This window comes from Neopelma chrysocephalum, unplaced genomic scaffold (genome assembly GCF_003984885.1).
Source record: "Neopelma chrysocephalum unplaced genomic scaffold, ASM398488v2 Primary Assembly neopelma1_147, whole genome shotgun sequence".
Classification (NCBI taxonomy): domain Eukaryota; kingdom Metazoa; phylum Chordata; class Aves; order Passeriformes; family Pipridae; genus Neopelma; species Neopelma chrysocephalum.
In genome coordinates, this window is record NW_020897809.1 from 802063 (window position 1) to 823761 (window position 21699).

Here is a 21699-nt window from a genome sequence, read left to right on the forward strand (position 1 = left end):
GCTCCAGCTCACCAAATACCTTTGTGCCCTTTGCTTGTCCACACCTACAATGGGTCCAAGAGGGTTCCCCCTTAAATCACTTCTTTTTTTCTCCTGCTTCATTTTTTTGTCCTTTTATAAAAACTGGGAATGTCAAACCTCTTTTGTTTTATCCAAGAACTTCTACGGCTGAGATGTATCTGCTCTCAAAGCTCACCAACTTGAATACAGGGTTGACTCCTTAGCAGCAAACTTTTTGCCAATTAATTATCAACTGTAATTTTTTGTTGTGTATAAAAACCAGTTCTACTCTTGATCAGGATTTGCTTCCTTGGTAGCTGGCTTCCTGGGAAGCTTCTATCCTCAACCAGAGACTCAACAGGAATGCATCCAGACTCAAATTTATGAAATAAAAAGCAAACAGGACAGAAAAAAATAAGAGAACCAACCTTTGAGTCTCTCATGCAGCACAAAGAACCCCCTTCCCCTCCCACCTTGAAGGACACATATAAAGATGAAGGAGGTGCAGAAGGCTGGGATCTGAGAAACTGAACCAAGTTGGGGCCTCACCTGGATGCTCCTGCACAGGGAACTGGCCCTTCCTGGGCTGTAAGAACTCGGATACCGCACAAGTTTAGAAATCCATCAGTGAACAAGGGTTTACTGACAACTTTTCATACAGTTAAAAAATAAAAATACAGAACAACAGCGGACAGTGTCACATATTAAAAACGAATAAAATGGGCTCTATTTAAAATTTTAATAGATATTATAGGTATTAAAATTAATTAGGAACTAAAAATCTTACCACTTTGGCCGAGGTGTTTTGAGCCTCAGCCAAAATGATCAGCCTTAAAAACAACTGGGTTGTGTGACACACAAAGAAAACATGGAATCTGAAAAGACAGTGTGGGCTAGGCAGTGTCTTTGACTATAACTATCACCATATGTTCTTCTTCTAACTTCCCCAATGTCCTTAGTGCTGACTGGAGGTACTGCTGAGAGAACTCGCAAGGAGGGAACGCGTAAAGCATGCCTGTGCTGTCCCTGCCCTTCGCCCCTCCCACGGGCAGGCTGATAACCCCAGCAGCCTGCTTCTGTTTCAAGTAGGAGACCAGATTCCTGAGAAGCCGTCGCTGCAAGCCAGGCTCCACAGCAGGGAAGGTCCCCTCGGCCCCTGCCCCTGCCGGGGCGGACTGGGTGGCCAGGAGCACGGCGTAGCCGTTGGGGCTGCCTTGTTTGATGCGGCGGGTGACTTCGTCCAGCTTGGGCTGGTCCAGCCGGAGTCTCTGCGCAATTTTGAGCTGCGTCAACTTCCCGCCGGACGAATGGTCTTTGAGGAGTCCATTGATGACACCCAGGTCTCCCTCCAGGATGTGCATAGAGGTGGGGAAGCAGCTGTTTTTTAGCACAAGAAGCCCATTCCAAGCAAGCTGCAGTGTCTGAGCATATTCTGATAAATTCTTTAGCTTTTTGGTCTCGGATTTTGGCTCCTCGTGAGTTTTTGATTCCGATTCACCAGTTCGATGATTGCGTTCGCTGTCCCTTTTTTTGGGCTGGGGAGCATCGGATGGCTCGCGATGGGGCTTCTCCTCAGCCGTGTGGCGATTGTTCTGGAGGGAGTTGCTCTGCTCTTTCTCGGCCCCAGGTTCTGTAGTGTGATTCTCCTTGCGAGCCCTGTCAGGGCTGCGGTCTAGAGCTGGCCCACTGGCCTTTGTCCTGCTTCTGTCCTCGTAAGGCGAGTGAGTAGTCCTCCCACGGTCGCTGGAGAGGCTCCGGCGTTTCCGCCTCTCTTCCCAGGGTTTGGGCACGCTGCGGTCGCTGTCGCCACCCCAGCGCTCCCCGCTCCTGCTGCGCACGGACCGGCTGTAGCTCTCCAGGTTGTTCCTGCGCTCGGCATTTTTGGCAGGGCTGGCCCAGTCTGCCTCCACAAAGCTCCTGTCTCTGTCCGAGTACAGGAGGTGCGGAGGAGTCCTATCCCGCACCCTCAAGTCTTGCTCCAGGCTCCGGTGCCGGCTGTACCCATCGGCCAGCAGCTCGTAGTGCACGGGCAGCGGCGCAGGCTGGTACTGCTGCGGGTATCTCGTCTCTTCTGCTTTGGCAAAATCCACTCGGAGCCTCCTCTCCGGGCCACCCAGGGGGAAGCCCCTCATCTGCGCGCAGGCAGCCTGGGCGGCGTCGAGGCTCTCGTACTGGATGTAGGCGAAGCTGTCGCCCTTCACGTAGTCAATAGTCCTGATGCTGCCAAAGCGGTCGAACTCCCTGGCCAGGGCGGCCAGGGAAGTGCTGGGGCCCAGGCCCCCCACCCACAGCCGGGTGGTGGGGTTGGCTTTCCCGTAGCCGATTTTGATGGGGTTCCTGCCCACGACGCGGCCCGACATGGCTACCTTGGCCCGGTGAGCCATGTCCAGGTTCTGGAACTTGAGGAAGGCGTAGGCGCCGCCCTGGCCGCGCGCAGGGCGCTTGATCACCACCTCCTCGATGATGCCGTACTTCTCGAAGGCACGGCGCAGCTCCACCTCCGACACGTTGTGGTCCAGGTTGCCGATGAAGAGGTTGCGGGTGGCCCTCTGGTCATCCTCGGGCATCAGGTCCTCCTCGGCCACGATGGGGTAGCTGTAGGGGCGGCCGCGCTCGTCGTACAGCCCGTAGTAATCCAGGGCGCGCTCCCGCTCCCGGGACAGCCCGATGGCCGCTGCCTCCAGCGCGAAGGCAGCGGCGGCGGCATGAGCATGGCGGGGCCGCGGCTCCCGCAGCAAGGGGCTGGTGACCGGCGACAGCGAGCGCTGCTTGTACTGGTATGCGCTGTGCAGGGGCGGCAGGTAGCCCAGCGGCTCCGGGGAGGGCGCGGGGGGCGGCGTGCGGCTGCGGCGGCCCCCGCGCAGGTACACGGGCTCCACCTTGAGCGGCCGGTCGTAGAGCAGCAGCTGCCGGGCGCGGGCGTGCCGCCGGGCGTCGCGGGCATCCCCGGGGTGTCGGAAGTTGACGTAGGCGACGCGGCCGAGCTCGGGCGTGTGCGAGAGCTTGACACTGATGTCCCCGGCGCCCCCGCCCGCGAAGCGCTGGAAGAGGCGGAACAGCCCGTCCTCCAGCAGCTGGTCGGGCAGGGCCGCGCTCAGCCCGCTCACCAGCAGCGTCTTGTACTCGCAGGAGCCGGGCGGCTCCCCGGCCAGCCCGGCCGAGCCCCCGAGCGGCGCCAGCAGCAGCGAAGGCGCAGCGCCCGGCGGCGGCCCGGCCAGCAGCAGCGACGGGGCCACCACGGCGCCCGGCAGCGCCTTGGCCTTGGGCACGCCGAGCGCCCGGGACGAGGAGGACGAGGAGGAGGAGGAGGAGGGGGCGGCCTGGCTGCCGCCGCGGGCGCCTGAGGCCGAGCCGCTGCCCGCCGGGCGGTGGTTCGAGTCGCCGCCGCCGCCGGCGCGCTCATCGCCGCGGTGGCTGCGGGAGCTGGAGCCGCCTCCGCCGCCGCCGCCGCTGCTGGTGGTGGTGGTGCCGCCGCCTCCGCCGCCGCCGGGCGTGGACTTGTCCCGGTTGCTGCGGGAGGCGCCCGAGCTGCGGTGCGGGCCGCGCCGGCTGCTGCTCTCACGGTCGCGGTCGCGGGGCCGCTTGGCGGCGGTGGCGGCGCGCCCGCCCGCGGCCCCCGGCGGACTCGAGTCGCGGTCGCTGCCGCGCTTCATCGCGCCGGGCCCGCGGCTCAGGAGGCGCCTCCGGCGGCCGCCGCCATCTTGGACAAAAGGGAGCGAAGGCGGCTCCGGCCGCCGCGCCGCGCGGGCCCTACGTCATCGCTCCGCGCGCGCCGCGCCGCAGCCCGGCGTCACGGGGCCGTGACGTCACGCGGCGCTTCCCGCCGCCTGCGCGCGACGGGCGGGGTGGCCAATCAGGGCAGGGCGGCGAGACTCCGCCCCCCGCGCGGGCTGAGGGGGCGCGCGGGGCCGGACCCGCCGGAACAGCGGGAGAGAGGAGGGGGGCAAGGGGGGAATGCCGGGATCAGGCGGGGCGGGAGGGGATGGGGGTGCGCGGGTGTGTCCGGAAATCACGTCACACGGCACGGCTCCGCCCGGTGCACACCGGCGAACTTTAATGAACGTCCCGTACAAAGCGCGGGGCCGGGGTCGCCCCTCAGAACCTCGGGATCGCCCCTCAGAGTCCCCTTGGAGCCCCGGTCTCGACCCCCAGAATCGCCCCTCAAAGCCCGGGGATCGCCCCTCAGAGCCCCGGGGTCACCCCAGGATCGCCCCTCAGTGCCCTGCGATCGCCCCTCCAAGACGCCTCAGAGCCCCGTGGTCACCTCGGGGTCGCCCCTCAGAGCCCCGGGGTCGCCCCTCACAGGTCCGCCCGGGCGCCGGCTGCCCTCGGCGCGTACTTGGGCATCAGTTCGTGGATCCTGCGGATGAAGTCAGACTTCTCTGCGCAGCCCTTGCACACCTCACCCCAGTCGTCCAGGATCCGCCGCAGCTCCTTGACGCGCAGCTTGCGCAGGTCAGCCGTGCTCAGGTCGATCTGCTTGTCTGTGGGGAGAGCAGAGCCGCACTCAGACACGCGGAGGGGGCAGGGAAGTCACAGCCCGAGAAAGGGAGAGGTGCCGGGGGTGGGAGGAACGCCTAAGTTAGGCTTTGGATAGCAGTAATGCTCTTAACGCTAAAAGTCGTTATTAGAAGCCAGAATGCTTGGCTGCAGCTTCGATGTAAATCTTCCACAATAGCCCTGAAAGCCCCTTTATTATATCAGCAGTGACACTTCTCTCTTCCACTGGATGAATGAAAGGTAGCAGGGTGATTTTAGAGGAAAGATAAGCAAGTGACAACAACAAAAAAGCTTTTTAGGAAGCAACAGGACATAACAGAAGCGAGAGGTATAAAGACCCACAATCCAAGGGGTGTCTCCAGGGCATGTAAGGGCAGAGATATAGGAAAGCAGCAGGAGGTATTTCCATGCCTGCTCTTCATATTAGTCTTTTCAGGAAGAGGAGTCATCTAGGAACGCAAGAGTTCAAGGAAGGTTGTGAGAAATAGAGTGTGGAATGCTGTGAGCAGACACCAGAGGAGGTGAGAAAGCAGCATTCCCTGCTGCTGGAAACAGGAGAGCAGCTGCAACTGCAGAGCTCAGCCAAGGGCTCAAGTCCCAGCCACAGCGACGCCCCTGCCTGCTCCCTAGGACAGGCTGTACCACACACCCTCCCAAGCAGGATATTCCCAACAGCAGTGTGAGCACAGGAGAGCTGATACACCTGGGAGTTAGTTATTTCAGGGCAGATCAGAGTCCCTGGCAGAAGCTAAGAGGGGTTAGCAGCCAACAATCTTACCTGAGTACCTACATAAAACTCTCTAGGATATTCACGAAGAGCAACCCAGGTTGTACAACCTATCTAGGCTACAGAATTTTGGGCTGAGTAGCTTTAGCATGCTGCTGGCTTTTACCCCAGTGATCCACACCCCAGAAAAGCATGGGCACTCCCCCTTGTGCTGGCAACTTACCATATTTTAGTTCACAGATCTGACTGTCTTTCTTCTTTAACTTCTCACAGATCTTTTCCACGGGGATGTGATGACTCATGGGCTTTGACACCTCATTAATGATTTTGGTGGCTGCATCACTTGTGGCCCCAATGTAATAGCACTAGAGGGAAGATAAGAGTGATGGGATTGTATGGGAAAAGGCTTTTAACAGGAGAGTGCTATCCCTCCCCTCACTTGTTTTGGCAGCTGGATGTTTGCTGTTACAGAAGCTCTCCAAGTGACCACTACAGATGGAAAATGGAGCCCAACTCTGAACCCAGGGTACTGAGCAGGTGTGTTCCATTTCACTGCTTTTACAGCTGCCCAGACTGGTTCTCTTGTTTCTCAGCTTTATGAAAACTGAACTGGATTAAGAATAAAGTCTTCTTCCTTCAAGGAGAAAAGACTCCCTGAAGTGTTTCCCCTCTCTGTGTCTGATGGTGCCTTTAGTTCAGGGCCTTTTCCTTGGGGCTCTTCATTCACAGATTGCCTTCAGCTTTTAGTTAGGGCAAGTTGGTTTTCCTTAATTTAGTTTGCAGCTAAACAGCCAGAGAGTATAAATATTTTAGCAGCTTATATACAGCACCCCAAATTCTGCTTAAGGGACAGGGAAGCCCTACAGCAAATAAAAGCTTTGTAATCCCCAGTGCTTCAGTAACAGGGAGACACAAGGCCAGCCAGTCTGATGTCTGTAGACAGGTTGGGGTTTTTATCTTTTTTTTTTTTTTTAAGGGGAAGAGGTCAAATTCCTCAAGTCCTCTCTTATAAAAAATACAGGACCAATTGTAGCCACAGAAGCAGGACAAACAGCCCTTGTGAAGCTATATCATAAACGCAGAGGCACTGGTTTCCCCTTGTTTGCCAAGTATCCTACAACTTATTCCCTCAGGAGGCAAGTATCATCAACTACCACTACTTACCAGGCGGTTCTCTTTGCCTTTTGCTTCTTTGCAGGATTTCAAGAGCTCCTTTTCAATACTGGAAGGTGTGAATTCGATGTCATTGTCCTTTAAACTCTGGTAGAACCTTCCCAGGAACGTGACACACACTGGAAGGGAAGATGGATGGAGTTATTGGCCAGTGCAGTAATCTTGTGGCAGCTCCTAGAGGACGTTTGTAGGGAAATGGAATAAGGGATCTGGAGAACAGAACTTTTAGAAGCTGCATTATAAGTCAATGACGTCACCCATGTTTCGGAACATCTTTTAGAGCACATGTGAATCAATAACAGACCCTGATATTTTTGGTGGGTTTGTGGCAACCTGAGAAACCAGATCCATGCAAGTGTCTTCAAACCCAGTGCTGGCAGAAAACCAACTCTGTACATAATCCTGCAGACTCCCCATGTGCTGATTTCAGTATCACTGATTACCCAGCTGCTTCACTTGAAACTATGTCCAAGAGAAAAAGGAATTTTTGATCCCACGCTGTGTCCTCGTGGCACGTGTCTCCTCTCTTCATTTCCACAAGCTTCTGACGCGTTTTCAGACAGAAGGAGGGAACAGTCTTAAACATAATGCAACTTCCACAAGTGCAGCAGCATCTGAGAGGACGGATCCAGGTTCCTGCCTGAGGGAAGGGCTGTACAGCTCAGTCACTCCTTCCCCTGGCAGCAGTCGCTCTGCACACATTCCAAAGCACAGCAGCCCTGTGTGGCTGGGAAGGAAGGTAGACAGCCTGTGGGATCTGTGCCTTCAGGTGACTGAGGGACACCCAGAGGGTCCAATTCTGGTCATCCCGCTGCTCACAACTTGCCTGTGGACATCAGCATCACCTGGATTGAGAGCTCTGCAGCCCCACCAATTCCCAGCAGGACCTGGGGATTCTCACCCCTTCCCGGTGTGAGACAAGTGCCAGGCATAGACCTGCCTCCGAGGAACAGGTATGAGTTATGTCTTTTATGGGATTTGTTTACCACAACAGGAAGAGTCTGGCAAATGTTACTGTCATTAGCAACTTGTATTCAACTCTGAACACATGGCATGGCATGGGAATTGGGCAGTACAGGAAATGGAGTATGGCCACCATGGAACCAAGTAGAAACTTACTGTCATTATATTAAAACTGGAATTACAAGCCATGTAGGAAAACATCTTTTTGTATACATACACACCCTCGTTTACCTCACACCAGCCTGTCCCTAGGCACAGACATGCACTGATGTCCACTCTGTGCTGTTGGGAAGTGAAAACCTTGGGAAGAACAAAGCTGCTGCAGGCAGTGGCACCAGTGGCCACAATACAGTAGAAACAAGTTTCCAGCCGAGTGCTGGGACAGCAGTTGGAAGTTTTGATTTACCGACTTCTCCCCCCCTCCTGTCTTATTGTTGCTCTCCCTATAAAGAGGAGGGGAGGTGTCAGTACCCCAAACTCCCAACCAGCTACTATGGCCCCACCTCGAGTTCTTCTTGCTCCACCTGGGAAATGTTCAGTTCGCGCAAGAGCAGTTTAATTTGCTGTGCAGCTCAACAGGTTTCACCCCCGAGGCGTTTGTACTCCGATGGTACACGGAGGGCCCGGTTTGATTTAGATAAGCTGCTCCCGGCTGCGCGCACCGAGGATACTCGGAGCACTCCAGCAGGCGCTGGGTGAACTAAGTGTGATGAGTAAGAGGGAGTCCCGGTGAGTAACCGCTCTGGCGTTCTCCTGCTCCCTGCCCCGGTCACCTCATCCGGCCGGCAGCGCTGCCCGCGGGTGGCGAGCTGCGACAGTGCCGATCACCCAGCCTGGAGATCCCCGGGGTCGGGCTCCCTTTCCCTGGGGACTCTGCGCTACCGCTGACCCCGCTGAGAGGAACCGGCAACTTCTCGGCAGAGCGCAGCGCCCCCGGGAGGGAGGTCCCGTCCCGCGAGGGGCACGGCCGGCAGCCCCGCCCCGCCTCCCCCGCGGGCCGCCCCGGCACCGGGCACCCCGAGCATCGCCCGGCCCGGCCCGGCCGCACTTGCCCGGACTTCCGAGACTTTTCGTGCCGCGGGAGGCACCGCTCCGCCGGCCCGGCCCGGCCCCAGCGAGAGGGCTGTCGCTCGGGGCTGTCACAGCCCCGAGGCTGCTCCGCGTCCCGGCCTCTCGCGTCGGGCGGGCCGGCCGGGCAGCGGGAGGCGGCGGCGAGGAGCGGCCTGTCCCCCGCCGTGCCCGCGGGCCGGGCCCGTCCGCACTCACCCTCGCAGTCCCCGTCGCGCAGCGCCCGGCCGCCGGCCGGTAGCAGGAGCAGGGCCAGCGCCGCGCAGAGCCCGTGGGCCGCCCGCATCCCGCCTCGCCCGGCAGCGCCCGCCGCCCCGGCACCCCAGGCACCGCCGCCGCGCGCCGCCTGCCCCCGCCGCCGCCGCCCCATTGGCCCGCTCCCCGCGCGGCCGCCACGCTCCGCGCTCCCATTGGCCGCGCCACCACCTCCACGGGAGAGTTGGCGGCCGCTGATTGGGTGCGGGTGGCGGGACCCACCTCCCCTCGCCGCCATGTTTGTTAAGGGAAAAAGCGTCCGCACGCGCTGCCTGAGGGCGGCCCGCGGGCGCCATCTTGGAAAGGGGCAGGTCCTCACACTTGCGGGAGGGCGGGGCCGGCCCGGTCTGAGGCACCGCCCGCCGGGGCCGCCTCACGGGCCCGGGAGGGGCAGCACCGCGGGGAGAGGGGTTGTGTGAGGCTCCGTGGCACCGCACGGTGAGTGGGGTCGTGTCTGCATCTCTCTGGGGAGGGAGGGCAGAGGAGCTGCTGGGTGAGTGGCTCTTGGGGACTCTTCGTTGGGAACTATAGAGTTAGGACAAGGAGTAATGGGTACAAACTGAAAGAGGGAAAGTTTAGGTGAGATAGTAGGAAGGAATTCTTCCCTGTGAGGGTGGTGAGGCCCTGGCACGAGCTGCCCATTCTCCGTGGCTGCCCCATCCCTTGGAGCGTTCAAGGCCAGGTTGGATGGGATGTGGAGCAACCTGGTCTAGTGGAAGGTGTCCCTTGCCCATGGCAGGGGGTTGTATTAATTAGATGGTCTTTAAGGTCCATTCCAGCCCCTTAACATTCTGTGATTCTATGACTATGTGTCCTGTGAGGGGATGGGACAGGCAGAGATGGGCTCAGTGGCTTTGGGCACACCCTGTGAGGTCCAAGGACTGGGTGCTTTGAGGTGGGATAGCTGAGAGCTGAGAGGTTAAAATAACAACCAGTGTCCAGCTTGTGTCTGGCTTCTTGGGTGGATGTTTTTGCAGGGTCAAGTAAAAAGAAAATATTACTGTTATTTTTTTTAAATTCCAACTTAATATCCCAGTCACTGGGCCAATCACCTTTTGTTCAGGCACACGGTGTGATTCTCAGGGTTATCCTGTATAGGACCAGGAGTTGGATTTTGCTGATCCTTGGGGTCCCTTCCAACTGAAAATCTTTTGTGATTCCCACTCTGTTCCCAAAGCCTTCACAGGATGTGCTGGGAACTACCTCGAACAATCCTCAACCCTGTGAGCTTATAACTGAAATGCCCCAAAGGTGGGGGGAGGAACACACACACATCTGTTAATAGTTCCCTGGGGGCTGTGTGTTTAATTGTGTGTGTCTGGGATATCATTCCAGTGAAGGAAGGGAGAGGCAAAGTCATACAGCCCTGTGCTACAGCAAGGGACCCCACATGGAGCTCGGTGGGCTCTCTTGGCCCAGAAAAGCTCCTGAGGCAGCCTGGTTGTGCCTGCCCCAAGCAAAGCCATAGTGGGAGCTGTGGGGAAATTTTCAGTGTCTAATCAAAATGTTCTTGCAGGTCATCAGCTGCAAATGATAAGCCTGATGAGGTGAGACGAGGAGGAGCACGTGATTCAGCAAAGGTCACAGCAGGTGAGCACTAATTAGGACACTGTGTCTTGCCAGAGTGAATACAGCACAGGTGTTTGTCAAGAAAGGTGGTTTTGCGCCTTTCTAGATGTTATTATCTCTCCAAATTTGTTTATTAAGGTCAGTAATAATGTTACTGACTTGTTCTCTTTATTTATTTTTAATTCAGTCCATAATGATTCCCAGAATTACTCAATATCAGTGTACTTTAGGAAGAATATTGGCTTTTCTAAACCTCATGGTGATTGCTTAGTTGTGCAGAGAAGTGGTGGCTTAAAATGCCTTTATTTCTTATCAGGATAGTGGACAAAAGAGCCCTGAGATAGAGTGCTTATTAATTAATTGGAAGTAGGGCTTAAATTTGGCATTAAGAGAATTTGGGAGCTTCACAGTAAGGAGGAAGTTTAACTACCAAAGTAGTGCAGTTATGAAACACCTTCAAACAAAGTAGGAGCTTTATACATTTTTATAGAACAGACTGTGTGACAGGATAGGAGCAATTTTATTTGGTTTTGGATTGGGAAATGAGCTTCTCTCTCTATTTCAATATGGGATCCTCAATTGGGTCTGAAAGAAAACCATTTTTTTTTTCCTTTTTATTTATAGTTTACTTTCCAATGTTCCAGCAGCTAGGAAGGATTGCCTTCATTTTACCTTCTGCTTCTTTTTGATCCATGGTGAGGTTTCTGGGGCTCTGTTCCTTCCATCACCCTCCAGCCACTGTCTCTCTGGAGCATTAGGGATTTGTTCTGTCTGAAACCTGAGTGATGGAGAGCTTGTGCTGTTGGGACATTCAGACTGCTAGCAGTTCGAGCTGGAGGGGTATTGAAAAATTGAAACCCTATTTTTTTACTTTTTCTTAAATGTGGTCTTTAACGTGTAAGCAGTAAGTGGTAATAGAACACTGGCTGAGCCTCAGATATGTTTTTGCAGTGTCATGTGCTCAGGATTCTTGGAGTTGCATCTAGATTCATGGTTCCTAGTGCTGTCCTTTAAAAAAGGATTGGGTTAAGGATTTAGTTCTGGATGGAAAAGTTGGCTGGTGTTACTGTTTAAAGCTTCTTAGTTGTTAAGGAAGCTTTAGCTCCTTTGTACTGTCACGTTTTAATGTTTGAGCTAAACCTACAGCTGCAGGAGGATACTCATCAGAATAAAGAGGAATCTGACAAGAACAAAGGGATGAGTTCTTGTGTGTGAGAACAAGATAGACAAAATGTCTGTGGAGTTTTACATCGATATTAGGAAGATGCAGAGGGTGCAGGAGCCAATGCTCAGGGTTCCCACTCCTGTCCCACACTGTACAGTTAGTGATGGAACACAGTGTTAATTCTCTCCTGGGGAGGTCCCAGTGCTGTGTCCGTTCCATTGCTGGACCTGCAGGACGCTGGGAGGGACAGGTGGTTGCGTTTGTTCCCTGTGCTTGTGAAGTGTCTGGCTCTGAGTTTGGTCAGAGCATGAACTAAATGCAAAGAGCACTGAAAAAGGGAGGTGCTGGGAATTAGGAGAGTTACTGTGCTGGGGAATGATCCCAGACTTAGAGTTGGAGCTTGGGGGTGAGTGAGGAGTAAACCTCTAGTGACTTCTGGTCAGTGTTTTGGAATCATGTTTGGAGTGAGCAGGAACGTTACTGGGCTTGGTGGCTCTGGGATCGGAGTTGTTGGGAGGTTTGTTAGGTGAGTGGAGGAAGCTGCATGTTCATGGTGAGGCTGCAGTGTGGACTGGACCTGTGCTGGCTCTGCAGTCCGAGAACACAAATCTGTTGGATGAAGAGGTTGATCTGTGGGGATAAAGAAGTAGGTCCTGTCAGGGTGCAGGGGAAACCAGGTTTAGTTTGGGAAAAGGGAATGCAGTACTGCTGTGAGTGAATGCTGAATAGAAGCTCAAGTGTAATAGATCTGCTATTCCAAATTTAATTTATGTGGGATTGACAGTAAAGCCTGTGAAAAGGAAGCAGTGGTATGTGAACCTTCTCCTAACAGTCAAGAGACCTGTAGCTCAGACCTCTTCCTCCTAAATGCTGTGTCTCTGAGCCCATGCTTTGTTAAGAGGCATCTACAAATAGAGGCCCATTTATGCAGAGGGTGTGAAGGGCTGAATTTTATCAGCCAGGTTAGAGTAGTTTCTAGAGGTTTGGTGTCTCCTCTTATCAGCTTTATAATGAAATTCATATTGAGTGAGTCGCACAAGTCATATATTGAAACTGTGCTGAAGTTTTCTTATTTAGATATGGAGAGGTGTTTGGACATGGGATTTATATTTCAATCTGACTGATGTCGCCTTGGCTTAAATAAAGTATTTGACTTGCACTGAAAATATTGTTCTGTTGGTTTTAACAGAATCTAGAATATTTTTTTAACTCTTGTTTAAAGCTGAGGGCTTCGCACACCTTTTGTTGTGCCAAATGCAGGTTTTATTTCCTGTGCTTGGTTAATAAATATTTTTTAGCTGAATAAAAAGAATATTTTTTATCTGAATGAAAAAATATGTAATATTTGGTAAGTCTGGCTGCAAACAGACTCAAAGGGTCTGATTGAAGACAGTGTGAAGGGTCTGGAGAGTAAGTCCTACAAGGAGCAGCTGAGGATACTGGGGGTGTTTAGCCTTGAGAAAAGGGGGCTCAGTTACTGCTCTCTGCAACTACCTGGAAGGAGGTTGTAGCCAGCTGGGGGTCTGCCTCTTCTTCCACATAACTATCAATAGAATGGGAAATGGCCTCAGACTGTGCTAGGGGACGACCAGGTTGGATATTAGGAAAAGATTTCTTCACTGAAAGGGTGATTAAGCATTGGAATGGGCTGCCCAGGGAGGTGGTGGAATCACATCCCTGGAAGTGTTCAAAAAAATGAGTGGATGTGACACTTCACCATATGGCTCAGTGGGCATGGTGGTATTTGGTTGAAGGTTGGACTTGATGATCTTGGAGGTCTTTTCCAACCTGGCTGATTCTGTGATTCAATGCCATGACTGATACAGGCTTCTTCAGGCATCAGGTGAGCACTTTAGCTAAGCCACACTTTGGTATCTTAGATGCACTTCTGAAGTACCTTGTTACAGCTTCTCTCTTCTCAGTATTTGTATGTGGTATGTACTGAATGCTTGGCAGTCCATGAACACTATGACCAGCTGAAGAGTCATTTTTTTTATATTTTACTGCTAAATGTCTCGAGACAAGTTTCATAAATTTTTTTTGTTGGTTTGTCAAGAGATAAAATGGGTTACTTTTTGTTTCCTGTACTTGGACCTGGTTTATTAGTGGTAATGAAGAAAATGCATGTATATGTAGCTTTGAATTCCCAAATCCTGTGATCCTACGTGTCTTAACTACTGGTTTTTTTCACATCTATGCTGTTAAAATTATTAGTTTTTAAGTACTATTGCAAAAAAAAAGTAGCAATCTAGGCAGTGAGATAGTGGTGGTTAACCCCAGCTGGTAACTACATGGCACACAGCCACTCCACAGATACCTGCTGGAGATCTAATCCCGTTCCCTTTGTCTCTGAAACAGTGACCTCAAAACTTTTTCTGGCGCTGTTGCATGTGCCATGTACATCTACCTCACTAGACCAGGTGGAGGATATACCTGATGCTTGTTTTAGGAAATTAATATTAAATAAAATAACACACTGTCAGCTAAAAGAATAACGTGGAAGCTGTTCCCTCACCACAGACAAGAGCCACAAGGTCCTTTTGGTTGCTCCCCCTTTTCCTCATGCACCCAAAGGTGGGAAGTGATGGCTGTTCCCCTGTCCCTTGTGGATGTTGGGAGCAGCCTGTGGATACCCCTGCCTAGAGGACAGTAATGAACATACAGCTGTACTGTTTTAATATCAGGTATTAATCTTTAATTCCACATCACAGCAGTCGAGTGAATGGGTAAGGGAAAGGAACCCAAAACAAACGGCAGATATTTACATCTAAAATTCACACCACTTATTTGTTGGTTCTGGAAACATGCTATCACAATATATACAATGAAGTACCTTTAGGACACTTGTACAAATTAATTTTTCCTTTTGAATTTGATTTCCATTATAGATAAGATAGCTGTTTTCGATTTATTTTAAACATGAATACACAAAAGAGAAGTGGTTAGAGGTTTTTGCTTTTTTTTTTTAAATAAGCACAGAATGCCAGAGGTTAAAAACACATTTACAGGGCAGAATACCAGTCAGACATCACAATCTATACATTTTTTGCTCAATTTCCTGTACAAATACACAGCATTCAAATGGGGGTATTTACAAAGAAGCATGATTAGAGGAAATTTTAAATATCACATAATTTGTTTCCCAAAGGCTCTTGCTCTCTCCAGCCTCCCCAGTTTTGGCTGATACTCCCACAGAAGGGATATGCAATATCCCTTACCTAAAAAAGGGTAAGTAAGCTAAAAACCAAAGAGGAAAAGTCAAAAAAGAATCTGAGTCTTGTACACAGTAATAAAACCAACCCAACCATTAGGAAAAAAAAATAGGATTCAGAGAAATTAAGTGCTTTTCTTCTATCACTGTAGTTCCTTCTCAATTTTGTTTCAGATGGGGCCAGCAGGTACACGGATGATGGAGAGATTTATAGCAGAATTCCACCAATTTTCTCAGGAATGCACATGCTATTTTGTTATGCAAAGAAAAACCCAATGAAGGCAAGTACACTGAAGTTTGAATTAGAGCTAGGTATAGAATATCAAGGTCCTGTTCAAAACATCTTGTTGCTGTGGTTTATACAAGGAATCTTCAAATCCTGTTGGGCAAGTGCAACAAATGCTGTTGCTTCCCCCTACTCCAGGACTGAGCTTGATGTTGGAGTTGTACTACGCTAAAAGACACCTCACCATACAGAGAAGTAGTTCCAAGCAATATTAGTTCCAAGATTCACAATATTTTAATAATAGTCTTTCTATCTTCTGTCCCCTTTAAGGCAAACACTGAAAAGGGAAGCAGAGTACTTGGTAGATATCAGAACCATAACAGAAATTTAACTCCAGAGAGGCTTAAATTTGGTAAATTCAGCAATTTATTCCATCCTTCTTTGTGTGGACCTGCCATAAATTAGGTATTTGTATACATCACCTGATTGACCTTCGAACCCTTACAAATACATGGGAATGTCAGACTCCCCATGGACTCACCGCTGTTGTACCATGTCTCTAATCAGAGCAGGATGATGTGTTTTGGTAGACTGATTAGAGCTTTAGTGAGCAGGTTTTCCAGGTGCCTGGGACTCTTTAGTTAGTGCCACTTTAGTTGCATTCTTGGTTCTGCAAAGTTTTATTTGCTAGACCTGCTGGTTTTTCCACGTTAAGGAAGCTCGGTAAGTCACTACATTTACTACTTTTAGTCTTGCTGCCAAAAAGAAAAACAAAACCAGGGGCAAGGGAATTGGAACTGAATAGTAAGTTCTTTTAAAAACTTCACTGGAAGAGTCTCAGTGGGACTGGAGAATAGCATATGTGAAAACATATCACCCAGTTCTAAGGAATTACCTTGACTTACCTTTACCAAAATCATAATTTTGAATTGTTTTCATATGTGTTCTTTACCAGAGATCCAGCTTAGTTCCTTAACATTTAGGACTGTCCTCGCATTGGAAAACTCTCCTTCCTGCTAGAGATGAAACTATGGGCCAGTTTTTATTATCGTTGTCTTAATTGTGAAGGATATAATGATTACAAGCAGCCTGTGTTAGTAACAAAATAGAGGAAGCAAGAGAGACTTTGTTCCAGCCAAATAGGCCATTTAAGAAACAAATCCTTAACTTAGTAGTTTTGCATGGGCTAGAGCTGGAGAAAGAAAATAAACAAATCCTCTTAAAATCCCGTTCACACAACTGCTGAGTCCAGACTTTATACAGCCAGACCATCTTTAGCCAGTTCAGAAGCCACGTACTCTGCCCAGTCACTGTATTTAGAGGTAGTGCTAAAGGTGACCTGTAAAAGATTTTTAATATCCTTTTTTGCTTCTTTACGCTGTTTTTAGTAGGAGAAACTGAGCAGTTAGGACAAGACTTCAAGATGAAAAGTGAGTGCTGTTCCTGTTTCTGGCACTAATTATATGGTGGAGGTAAGTGTCTTATTTGAATGTGCTTCAGGTTTTTCAGTGGTAGGAACGAGGGAGGTCTGTTTCCACCCTATGGAGTGTGCTTTGCAGTCTGCAGGTGAAAGGGTTAAAAGGAAGGCTAAAATGTGTGTGGGCATGGCAAGGGATGGCATAGCTTGTTTATCTAAAAACATTAAATATTTTATACTATCCTGATTGAAAGTCTCTTGAAAAATATGAAAACAGGAATAAAAGGTTTCTTATAGCCAAGATCTGTTCTTTATAAAGAACGCTATTACCCACAGACTTTTTTTCCTGAACTATGCAAACACTGATTAAAAGGCTTGTTTTGTGGTCATAGACTCATACCGTCTTCACCTCTGCACAGTTCCGGTTTGCATGGTGTGGTTTGTTCCCCAACCCCTCAATGTCCTTCAGCTCTTTCTGGAGCCTATCCATAAAAAAAAGATGGGATGGGGAAAGGCTGTATTGCTGCCTGAGGAGAAAAGAAAAAAGAAATCAACTCTCCAGAAGAGAGAAGCAGCAGCTCTTACTACACATTCTAAAGAAGCAAAAGAGGAAAGAAACACTTGCTCTTTACAGGTTGCCTTTAAGGTCCCTGACTCTGGGGTGTACACTGGATACCGGGCATTGCTGGAGTCTTGGTGTTTTCTGTCTACTCTGAGATGGGAGATTCCTTCTCACACCAGCTGCAGTGAGTTTTTGGGATATTGAGTTAACATGGAATGAATCTCAGCTCCTGGGTGATGGAAATTGGTGAGAATTGTGATGTTCAGCCCTGAGGCAAGGATTGTTGGATATGATGCATTTAAGCCACCCTTTCTTTACTGGCTGGGTCATCAACCAGCTTGTGGCATGAGAAACTCAATTTGGTTGGTTTTGTTTTAAACTGGAATAGAAATGCTGGTGTTAACAGCCTGCCCAAAGCTGGGCATGGGAAAGGCTTACAATGAGGTTGTAGCTCCAGTGGCTACCAACCTCCTCTCATTCTGTAGCACAGATGAATAACACGTGATTCCCATGAGAAAGCAGGTTGGCTTAGCCAGTGAAAGCAAAATTTAAGAAATCAAACAGTACATAAAAAACAAAGGAGGCAGAGTTTGTTGGAAATGATATCTTGGAGATCAGTGCATCAGCACTGGTTAGATTGCCTCAGCACCTATGAACCAATGCAGGGAGATCACTGCACAGATATATACAATCCTGCTCTCAAAAGAGCCAATTTCTTCTTAGAATTGCCATCTTTCCACTGCCTGCAGCTCATGCACCTTCCAGCCTGACAGTTCATAGAATCCCTGATTTCAGCAATGAGCTTTCAATTCTGTACAGCAAAGAAATATGTCCCTAGTGCAACTGCTTCTACTCATGTGCGTCTCAAACTGGGAGGAAAGCAGCTTCAAAACTTGCCACATTCCCCCCTTTTTCCCCCTCCGCTTAAAATCGTATTTTTCAGCTTCTGCAAGTCTCTATGGCTCATGTGCCATATGATGTGGTTAAGAAACTGCAGAAGGAATAAACTGTCCACTACACAGAAAGTTAAAAAACGGAACGGAAAGGTGTAAAAAGAACTTAAAAAGGAAAGCAGCAACCTCCCATGCTGGCCCAGTTGCTCATGTGGGCTTCAGACATAAACTTGCGGCAGTAGAAAATCGGTTTGCTGTTCTCCGAGTCCTGCTCTCTCTCTCTGTTGTATCCCGACCTGGAATGCCGATGCCAGCTGCGTGCCAGGAGCTGTCCCTACTGCTCAGTGATGCCGTGCTCCCATGCTACCCTGGCCTGCTCTTCCTTTCCACCACTCACTGGTTGGGACACTTTACGGTGCAAGGGGCGGTGTTTGTCATCATCTTCAATGATCATCCCCTCCTCGTTCTCCATGTTTGGCAGCCGGGAGTGGTAAGGTTTGGGGGGCAGAGCAGGAGGGTCCATGGTGTCCTGAGGAATGACTCCAGACGGAGCAGAGTGGCTTCGGCATGGCTGGGATTTGAGCGACTCCAGGACATCAGGCTCAGAGAGACTGTACCTGACAGGGAGGTAGGGTGTCTCTAGATCTTCATCAGTGTTCCAGGCCTGGCTGGGGACAGAATCCATGGTGTCTGTGCGAGGAGGTGGTTCAGAAGAATGTCCAAAATTGCTCTCACTCAAGGAAGAGACACCACTGCTGGCACTGCCGGACAAAGTGGAGTTACTCCCATCTAGACCAGACTGTGGACTGGTGGGCGATGCAGGGATAGGATGAAGAGGGGACTGTTTGGAGAAAAACAAAACCAGGTTAAAATTGACAAAGGAGGTAATGCTGCATCTCGTGTGGTGTTCCCCATTTCAGCTTTTGACTGTGTTGTGAACAACAGAGCAATTCCATTTGTGTTCAAAATGTCAATGATTATTGGTTTACAGGTATGGAAGTACCACTTTTGGGCAGACAAGTGCACTCAACAACACCAGAGCTGTTAGAGAAACAGTAGCTGAGGTGATGATCAGGGTGCTGAAATCACAGCAGATGGTGCAAAGAAGGAAAAGGGAAGGGCCTACAATACTTAAGTTATTTCTACAGAATTCAACTCTGGAGCAGGTTATGAGCTTTCAGTGGATTGTCTCATGTGCAAGTTATTACCATGTGAAAATAGTGTTTCTGTATTCAGAAGCTGCTTGGTGGGAGCAGAGGAGGGGATTCCTCCGGGAGTCTCTTACTGCCCTACATCCCTCTCTGCTCCTGCCATTACCTTGCGCAGTGTTCGTGCAGGCAGTGCAGGAGGAGCATCACTGAGCTGGTGGTGGAAGGCATCAAAGTGCAGTGAGTAGTGTCCTGGAACGAGACAAGGATCAGAAATGCAGACTTGTGCTGCAGCCACAGAGCTGGGTTCAGATCTGTAATGCCAGGTAACAGCTCCAAATGCTGGTAACTCCAACCTAGGGCTGCCTGTCTGATGGACACTGCCGAGTGCATCTGTCATACACACACACACACACACTGCTAAGGAGAACTTCAGTGCAGTGATAAACTTCCACCCACCCCTGTTAGCAAGGATCTCATGGCAAGGCAACAGGCTCACAAACAATAAACATTTGAAGTTTCTTTTAATAGCTTTTTAACCTTAAATTACTGCTGAAGTTGGTCATTGGTAAGAAGCCAAGCCAAGCTTCAGTGTTCTCACACATAATTCTAGTCCCCCAAATATGCACAACTCCACACTGCTGTAAGGAGTGCAATAATTTGAAGATTTTTGAAAAAAAAATTGGAAACCTAGCAGACCAGGAAAGACTGTGGGTTTTTGTTCTGATTGTTTTTAGGGGGTAAAAAGGCTAATGTCAGCTCTTAGGTGGTCTGGATTTATGTGTGCATGACTGCAGGCCTGCTGGGCACGTCCTTACCATGGGGCAGGCTTCGGGGAGGCACCGGTGGGGCCAGGATGCTCCCAACGTGGGCAGACAGGAATGGCAGGGCCTCCCGGGTTCCACTGTCCAGGCTCCAGCTACTGGGTGCTGCTGGCACAGCTGAAGGATTGAAACAGATGTAACTTGGGGTAACATTACAGGGGGGTTGTGGGGCCAGGCTTTTCGGTGTGCTCTTCAGCAGTAGAGACAGATTCCAGGGACTTGATGAGTGGCAGGATTGAAAGCACAGAAAGGCACCGTCTAATCTACAGTGAGTTAAGTTTACAGAGGCTTTGTTAAGGAAGCAAGAGTTAGGTGATGGCAGGGTTAGTGTGCCCAGCTCCCCTCCATCACCCCTTGGCTCATTTCTAGTAAGTTTGAAGAGCAGTAGAACTCTGGGAGGGTTTTTTTGCAAGCCAGAGAGTAGGTAAAAATGAAATCCCAGTGATGGAAGGGCAGCTGTTTCTCAGGTGTGAGCTGAGCTGCCCTGGTGAGTGGTGACAGAGCAGAAGGGAACATGTGGCAGAACCCTCTGGAAACACAGGACAGGCTGTGTCTGCACTACAGGGTAAATGAGGACTGAATAAAAGACATAAAGGAAATTACACATCAATCTGTTGCAAAAGAAATCATGACTTCAAAGCCCTGATTTACTAAGCTATAGAGCTGATCAAGAATTTAGATCACAAAATATTTAAGGACAGCAGTTTGGCCTCCTTGTATCACAAAGTCACCTGAACAGATCTTGTGAAATTCATAAGTCTTTGTGAATCAGGAAGTAGAGAGAACATTTACTTCATATAACTCACAGTGGGTATAATCTTCCTGAACTTGTTTTTTCATAGAAATAGAAGCTGCTTCTTTCTAACATGAACCTTTTTCAAGATCTTGAGAATTCCATCAACCTTAAACATTATTAAAATGCACCTTCCTTTCTTTCAAATAAGACTTGGTTTATTCTGAGAGGAGATGTGCAATAATTGTATGTTTGTTTAAAAACAAATAAGCAATTTCTTCAGTTTAGCAAAGGAAAGAAAAAAAAATAAAGTAATTCACTGAGCCTGTCAATGAAAACTGAGATAAAAATAGCATTTTCCATCTTCAGTTTGGAAAATGGAAGCTTGGAGAAATAAACATGGAGTTTGACATCTGAAGAGGATTTCTCTGTAATTAAAATGCCTGCAGCCATTTTTGGTGCATTTCTTTTCTAAAATGATTTTGAAAGGTTTCTCTTTTTTTTTTTTCTCCCTAGTTCGTGATTTAGCACAAGCACAGGCTCCCAAAGGCCTAAAATTCCCTAAAGTAAAAAATATCACAAAGTGACAGCTTCATAAGGCAGAACAAACCCCATAAAAATATAAAAGTAAATGTTGTTTTTAAAGAGAGACCGTCAACCTGAGAAAGGAATATGAAGAAGACACTAAGAATATTGATAGAGAACAGGGACAGCAGTGCCAGCTACGCTCATCTTGCCTGCAAACTCCAGCATCAAGTGATAAAGAGAGAAAACCTGATTTTCTTGGACTGTAAAACTCTTGTTGTGCTTGGTTTTGTTTGTTTTTTTGAACACCGAGATGCAGAATAAGAATGTGAAGAAGAGCACGTGGTATCCCAGTGCAAAATCCATTTATATTTTCTTATTGTTCCCTCATTCACAGCCTTATGAGTATTTAGGAGTGCTGGAACTCATCTGAAGGTCAAATGATTTTGGAGAGTTGCTGCTGCCTGTTAAAACCGGCCTTTTATCCAAAATGCTTCAGGGGAGAACCTAAGCAGGGAGCTCCTAGTGCTCTGTCCCAGCCCATGTCTCTCCATAACAGTGTTCAGTGGCTCAGTGGCCAAGTTTAATTAGCAGGGAAGCTGCATTTGAACCATTCTGCTCGGGGCGACTGATGTCACCCCTGTCAGTGAGAATTACTGAGAGGAGCTTCTGACAGGGCAAGGAGGGGGTGGGGAAATTCATGGCTGTGACTGTTAACGAAATCCAAGGCAGATGGCACC

The 21699-nt window shown here is 49.8% G+C and overlaps 3 protein-coding genes across 3 annotated transcripts in view; all 3 read right to left on the reverse strand.

The window, feature by feature from the left end:
• Window positions 1-612: 612 nt before the first annotated feature.
• Window positions 613-3653, reverse strand: RBM15B (RNA binding motif protein 15B). Its single transcript, XM_027700850.1, has one exon. The coding sequence runs from the start codon at window positions 3651-3653 to the stop codon at window positions 894-896; it is 2760 nt and encodes a 919-aa protein (XP_027556651.1). The 3' UTR covers window positions 613-893.
• Window positions 3654-4023: 370 nt separating this feature from the next.
• On the reverse strand, window positions 4024-8787 carry MANF (mesencephalic astrocyte derived neurotrophic factor). Its single transcript, XM_027700873.1, has 4 exons — window positions 8630-8787; window positions 6392-6519; window positions 5451-5592; window positions 4024-4484 (listed from the first exon to the last, which is right to left on the reverse strand). The coding sequence occupies exons 1-4, from the start codon at window positions 8715-8717 to the stop codon at window positions 4300-4302; spliced, it is 543 nt and encodes a 180-aa protein (XP_027556674.1). The 5' UTR covers window positions 8718-8787; the 3' UTR covers window positions 4024-4299.
• Window positions 8788-14092: 5305 nt separating this feature from the next.
• The window catches only part of DOCK3 (dedicator of cytokinesis 3), a 182691-nt gene continuing 175084 nt past the window's right edge, over window positions 14093-21699 (reverse strand). Inside the window, exons 54-56 of the mRNA XM_027700784.1 lie at window positions 19696-19818; window positions 19047-19129; window positions 14093-18570 (exon numbers count right to left, since the gene is read on the reverse strand). Coding sequence (XP_027556585.1) covers window positions 18064-18570; window positions 19047-19129; window positions 19696-19818 — 713 coding nt within the window. The 3' untranslated portion in view covers window positions 14093-18063. The remainder of the gene's footprint in view (window positions 18571-19046; window positions 19130-19695; window positions 19819-21699) is intronic.